This window comes from Silene latifolia, chromosome 10 (genome assembly GCF_048544455.1).
Source record: "Silene latifolia isolate original U9 population chromosome 10, ASM4854445v1, whole genome shotgun sequence".
In the NCBI taxonomy this organism is placed as follows: domain Eukaryota; kingdom Viridiplantae; phylum Streptophyta; class Magnoliopsida; order Caryophyllales; family Caryophyllaceae; genus Silene; species Silene latifolia.
The window spans coordinates 3,907,434-3,914,436 of NC_133535.1; the positions used below are offsets into that span (position 1 = coordinate 3,907,434).

The window sequence follows — 7,003 nt, forward strand, 5'->3', positions numbered from 1 at the left end:
GTTTCACTGCCCAATTTTACGTATCTTAGAGCAACTCCAAGGCTAAACCCAAATTTAATTACTTGAAATTAATACGTAAAATTACGAGCTAAACTAAACTAAATTACAATGTTCATCGATACTAAGCTAATACTCAACTAATTCGTATCGCCCTATAAGGTCACATTTAATTATTTCTCACGTTTAAATAACTCTAAGTTCGATTAAAGTTTAGGTTACAATAACGTTATCTGAATTATTCTTAGGTACAACCAGTATACCACGACACTGTATCATCTTGTACCCTTCCAATTAGAAACATTTCTTTTCAATTAGGTTATACTCGTATTTTGTTATTTCATTTTTCAAGGGTACGACAACCTAATATCCCGAACGTTGTGTCGTAGATGGATTAAGCTTAAGAAGTCTTACCCATTAGAGAATAATTTGGAATCACAAGCTGCATTTGTAGAAACACCTTTAATTTCATTGCAAGACACCATGAAAGGATAAGTCTTTGTCTTAAAAGGACCATGAACAAACTTAAGATTTCCACTTAACACCAAATCAAGCTTCATATCCTCCTTATTCACAAGTTTTTTCGATATTTCAACCTCGCCACGAGTGGTAACCTTCAACGTCGACACTCCCTTAGAATTAAGGGCAACATTTTCGATATGGGCTTCGCCTAAATGGGCCTCAACGTCGTTCCAACTTGTTTCCATAACCATATTTTCTAAACTTACTCCTATCATCGGATTCTTGTTATTCGACTCCAAATTGAACGCGAGATCAGTCGATAAAACTTTTTGTTTGGCCATTACGACGTCTGCTACGTTAAATTTAGCGACTTCGACCGCTTTTACTTGGAAATGTGGGACTTTAGCATTTTTGAAGGAAATTAATAAGATTATGCCATAGATGCCAAGGCCAAAAATAATGGCAGCCAATACCCCAACACACCCAAATTTCATCATATTCGCTTTTCGTCGCCTTGCCTCGTTGTTGCCCAAGTCATATCTACCGTGTGCCGGTGGCCGAGGAAGTTGGCCTGAATTTGCCATTTATATAAATATATGACAAAAAAAAAATCAAATACAAGTAATGTACTTCCCCTTTCTTTTTTATTTTTTATTTTTTTCCCCTAATTTATTTTTTTTATTTTTTTTTTATTGAAGAGGGGAAATCATTTGAAAATTGGAGATTATTACAAAATATAACGAGATTATTTTACATAATTTATTACTACTTAAAAATGATATAATTGATGTTTATTAAATATAAATTATAAAATTAATGGTAATTTAGTGATTTATCTATAATTAGTATATAGTGATCAATTAAGCTTAAAGTGTGGAAATTTGTAATTTTATTGGTTTCCAAAGATTTAGGGAAAGTGGATGAACATGAACAACTCTTGTGATTTTGGCCATCAAAACTCATTTGAAGCTATTAACATTTTGAGAGCGGATTATATGTCCTATTTCGTAGAAAGTCTACTTTTCGTTGAGAACAGGGCGAAAAAAAAAATCTTCTTTTAGTTGAGAACTCTTCAATACAAGTAGAAACAGTACTTTACAGCATTTACGGCACTCTTTTTTAATGTTATCACATATACTCAAGGTTTACCAGTGCGCACCAAAGACTACAGTTACTCCCTCCGTCTTCTTTATGGGACGCTTTTTGATGTTGAGAAAAAAAAATCTTCTTTTAGTTGAGAACTCTTCAATACAAGTAGAAACAATACTTTACAGCGTCTACGGAACGCTTTTTTGCCGTCTTCAATGAGATTTTGTGTTTTTAATGTTATCACGTATATTCAAGGTTTACCCAATGCGCACCAAAGATTGCAGTTACTCCCTCCGTCTTCTTTATGGAACGCTTTTTTAATGTTATCAAAGAAAGTAACTAATCTTTGAGAAATTCAGCAAAACAGCTCCAAATCGGAGAGATATTAATTGGGACGGAGGGAGTACACGACTGTCGACAGCGACGACAGGTTGGACAACACAGAAAGGTATCAGCATGTGAAAAGGAAATACAGATAGAGATGCCAACTTAAAAGAATACCAAAACACATTGCTACAGAGTTTGGTGTAAAGTGATACAACATGCAGTGCTACAGAAAGCCACATACCAATACACTAATAATTACATCCATCATAACATGTTTCTAACAACACGAATTCTAGAATAAGACGGTCTCACATGAAAGACAGTCCTTTTATATAAAGGGACTGTCTCACAGTGTGAAAACGTCGTACACAGTAATTACTGTTCTAACAACTAACTCACTCACAGGATTAATTAAGGATACAACATTTGATTCTCCTCTCCTAGGAAAAAGGCAGATTACAGTAATACGGAATCCGATGCGCCTATTAAAAACAGTTGCAGGAGGCACAGAAAACATACAGATTACAGATGTTGGATTTTAACGAGACGAGATACTATCCATGTCGGTTGATGGAGCAGGGTTTAAGTCGTCGCCGTCCTTAGCGCTGGGGCTACAAAGCTCGTCGACCCTCCTGGTGACTTCAGACATTGAGGGACGGGAATCAGGGTACTGAGCAGTACAGTCGATTGCAAGCTGTAACAGCTGAACCATCTCCTCTTCGGCATGTTGGTATCTAAGGAGCTCCATATCGAAGACCTCAGATGCCCAATCGTCTTTAACAACGGATTGGACCCACCTTGGGAGATCTACGCCTTCCTCGTTTAAGAGGGCGTGAGTTGGGGCTTTCCCTGTGAGGAGCTCCAGGAGGAGGACTCCGTAGCTGTACACGTCAGCTTGTTGAGAAACCTTTCTTAGGTCAGTTACCTCTGGAGCCCGATAGCCATTGACTCGGTTTGGAGTGGTGGATGGTCCCACTAGCTGAGCTAGCCCAAAGTCCGAAACTTTAGCCTCGTAGGTTTTGGTGAGGAGAACATTGGACGATTTGATGTTGCCGTGGGAGATGTTTGCGCCTTGAGAATGCAGGTGGGTAATTCCACGAGCTACAGCGAGGGCGATGCTTGACCTCATCTCCCAATTTAGCGGCGTTCTCCCACCACCTTTGTTTCCTGCAACAACGGGCCAAGAAAACTGCAGTTCAGAGGAATGCTCATACTAAACAACTAAATTAATCAACATTACAGACACATAACTCGACATGCAAGTTCAGGAGCATGTTTATGCAGAGGAGTTATTCTCTGTTCCGAGATATTGAAGACTGCAGAGTAAATCCACATATTTGCCGACTGTTAAAAAAATATACAGGCAAATGATCGTTCATCAAACGATATTATGAAGAAACAAGAATGCATACGAATACTGATACACTAAAAATCAGAATTTATACGAGAATGCAGCACGATTTAGTAATACTCCAGTTAACACTCAATTTATACGAGAATGCAGCACAAAACAGCAGGAAATTTGACGAAAACTATGAAAGAAAGTTGAGAACAAGGTATTAAGTAGAGGGTCACCATGCAAAAAGGCGGATAAGCTTCCCATGGGCATGTAATCATACACAAGAAGCTTTTCATCCTGGCTATAGTAGTAAGCTCGAAGAGGCACTAAATTCTCGTGTTCCATTGACCCAACAATGTGAATCTTCTCCTTGAATTCTCCTTCCGAAATGACCACATCCTTCAATCTCTTGACGGCCACCACAGTTCCCATCTCCATGACTGCCTTATAAGCCGTCCCAAATGTACCTTTCCCCAACACCTCAGCTGAAGCTCTCAGCAACTCCTCCAAGTCGAACTTTTTCCCGCTGACTCCATTCCCATAGAACACCAACTTCTTACCAATACCCCCATTCGGCTCATCAATTCTCGCTGCTGGAACCGCTGCCATCTCAGTTGCAGCCACTGAATAACCACCATTCCTATATCCCACATTATTTTCTTCCTCCTCCTCGACACCTGTCTTCTCTACCTCTATTTGCTTATGAATTGACGAAAATGCCACAGCATTCGGCTGTCTTTTCCTCTTCTTACCACATATCAACACTATTATCATCAAAATAATCGCAAATGCCACCACCGCTCCTACAACAATCCCTGCTATTGCCCCACCCGACAGTCCTCCCTTTTTCTTCTTATGTTCCCCATTCAAAACCCCGGTACCTACATTGTCAATCCAACATAGCATTCTTTAAATAAACAATAAAAATTAAGGTTGACGATAAGAATACAGCAAAATGATCACAGTCCTCCGCAGTAGACCCATAAGACCAAGAGTAAAAATTAAGGTTCCGTCCTGAAACCAATTGTTAAAACGAGTAACCCCCAATACCTACATTGTCAATCAAACATAGCAAAACAAGGTTTATGATAGGAATACAGCAAAATGACCCTAATCCTCCGCTGCAGACCCATAGGGCGAAAGACTAGACAGCCACAAGTCATATGGGATTCCGTCCTAAAACCAATTGTTATAACGAGAAGTACCCCACTAACATATAAACTAGTCCAACACTCCTAAATCAACCAAGTGAGGTTCCGTCCCTAAAACCAATTCTTATAATGGAAATTACCCCACAAACATATAAACTAATCTAACACTCCTAAATCTACCAAGTGAGGTTCCGTCCTGAAACCAATTGTAAACTTATCTACCAAGTGAGGTTCCGTCCTGAAACCAATTGTAAACTAATCTAAAACTAGTAAATCTACCAATGTGGGAGAATGCGCCATTACACACATGAAAAGAGACCTCGACATTAAAAGAAGACAAAACCCGAAAACAACAATAAATTAATGAAAAAGAAGTACCAGCAGCAAGACCAGGGCAAATATGAAGGGGCTTTCCACACAACTTAGTACCCTGAAAAGCCGAAACCGGCATTGCAGCAAGACTAACCGGAATAGTACCATTCAACAGGTTATTAGACACATTAAACTGATCTAATTCAAGCTTCCATTCGGGTAAAAACCCGGTTAACTGATTATTCTCAAGATACAATGTCTTCAACCTAGACAAATCCCTAAATGACCCAGAAACTTCACCAGTAAAATTATTATTACCCAAGTTTAACCGAACAAGGTTTTTTAACTCGGATATAAACCCAGGAATTACTCCACCCAACGCGTTATCCTGCAAATAAAGACTACGCAACTGAACACATGACCCAAGATCCGACGGTAAGATTCCTGTTAATGCATTAAACCTGAGACTCAGTAATTTCAGTGAGGTAAGATTTTTGAAAATGCCAGTTGGGATTTCACCAGACAGTGAAAATCCAGGTAACTGTAATCCAACAACGACGTCGTTTCGACATTGTACTCCGTACCATGAACATGGGTTTGCTTCTGTTCTCCATAAAAGCGTCCGACCTCCTACCGCTTCGCGTAAAGCCAGCAATGCAGATCTGGTAGAAACCGGATCCGCATTTACTGTCAGAAAAAATAACAGTGGTAGAAACACAATGCCATATGAAACAAAGTGTTTCATGCTTGTTTCTTAACAGAATCAAGTGCAGCAAATGCAGTCACACTGAGCACAGTAAATGGGTAAATGGGTGGGTAAAAGAGGGGTTTGTGAGGTAGAGGATTAATGGAGAAGGGAGAAATGGAGTGGTTTAGGAGTGAATGAATGTGAAGAGAGAAGTGCTTTTAAAAGTGTGGGGGAGTGTGTGTGTTCAGGAGGAGAGTAGGAGACTGTAGTAGTAGTACTAGTAGCAAGTGAAGAGAACAGCCTGGTTATGTCATTAAAACCCTACCTGCTTTTTTCCATTAAAGTAGTTGAGTTTAGCTTTTTAAAACCCATACTTGTGCTTTCTTCTATGTGACAAATTGACAATGGTCACAAATTTTTGTTTTAAGTTAAACACAAAATCTCATTGAAGACGGGCACTATCCGTCACAAGCTGAAGACGGATAGTGCCCCTCTCAGAGGATGCAAGTGGCAATATGCATGGGTGCTCCATTTTCCCTTCCACTTGCCAACCCACTTGCTTTATTGTGAGAGGTCTTCAGCTTGTGACGGATATTGTCCGTCACAAGCAAGACGCTTTGTAAGTTAAAATAGACCAATTGCTGGACTTAGTAAATTGGTCAATCGGGTCGGGTTTGCTAGACCCGTTTAGTAGAACTGGCAAATTACAAATGAAAGTGACCCAACTCGAATCATTTCGGATTCAGCTCATTTTCGAGTTATTTAAGGAAAATGGAATATGTGTAATAATAAACATTCGGGTTTAGTCATATTTAATCGGGTCAAGATCGGATCCTCAGTTTAGGTGTCGATTCGGGGTACGGATCGGGTTGTTCAGGCGAGTGGTTGTTTAGGCGAGTTAGTTTTTGTTAGGTATACTAGTTGGTCTTGATTAAGGCAATCAAGTTTAAAACGTGGTAAATATTAACTCATATTGTTTAGATGAGACAAAAATTTGTTATGTCCAAGTCATTCTGTTTTTTTTTTTGTTTGTTTGTTTTATCTAACTATTTGACATGTTTCATGTTTGAGAATTAAGATGACATGTATTCATTTTAAATAAGAATTTGTGAAAATCAACATATGTATTTTAAACTTAAAACATGTCAATTATTCCAAGTAGTTATAATTTGGCTAGTTTAATCTAAAGATGGACATGTCCATCTTAATAGACACCAACTAAGAATCAATAAAACAACTTTCATCAGAAATACTTTACTCAACAAATATACTAATGACTATATGAAACTTCCTAATGAAGTCCAATTTGCTTTAAAACATAATCACCTATAGTTGCTCTCAAATCATAGTGTTCGATAATTTTATCATTTTGTTAAAATGATACACCTTCTATCAAACCAATTGTTTTAGGATAAAATCTCAATTGTTTGTGGGTCGGTCTTTGAAGAAACTTAAAGTTCCACATGTAAAGGTTGTTCCACATTGATAAAAGAGGAGGAGAATTACCACTTTATAAAGCAAGGGGATACTCCCTTTATCGCCAATTGGTTTTAGAGTGGAACCTCCTTGTCTTATGAAGCGGATTCTTTCTCCTCCGTTTGGGGTGGCCCAGGTCTGTTGTTGAATTTAACATGGTAT

General features: G+C 38.6%; 1 protein-coding gene across 1 annotated transcript; it reads right to left on the reverse strand.

Annotated features, from left to right (window-relative positions):
- Positions 1-2,037: 2,037 nt before the first annotated feature.
- LOC141604753 (putative inactive receptor kinase At1g48480) lies at positions 2,038-5,768 on the reverse strand. The gene is made up of 3 exons (XM_074423239.1): positions 4,744-5,768; positions 3,451-4,095; positions 2,038-3,042 (listed from the first exon to the last, which is right to left on the reverse strand). The coding sequence occupies exons 1-3, from the start codon at positions 5,420-5,422 to the stop codon at positions 2,414-2,416; spliced, it is 1,953 nt and encodes a 650-aa protein (XP_074279340.1). The 5' UTR covers positions 5,423-5,768; the 3' UTR covers positions 2,038-2,413.
- Between the last annotated feature and the right edge of the window lie 1,235 nt (positions 5,769-7,003).

Excerpts from the sequence above, each read along its gene's own strand:
- LOC141604753 (XM_074423239.1), bottom strand. The coding sequence starts at position 5,422 with ATGAAACACTTTGTTTCATATGGCATTGTGTTTCTACCACTGTTATTT. Across the intron at positions 4,096-4,743 it reads TTGCCCTGGTCTTGCTGCTG|GTACCGGGGTTTTGAATGGG; the intron begins GTACTTCTTTTT and ends TTGACAATGTAG. Across the intron at positions 3,043-3,450 it reads CTTATCCGCCTTTTTGCATG|GAAACAAAGGTGGTGGGAGA; the intron begins GTGACCCTCTAC and ends CCGTTGTTGCAG.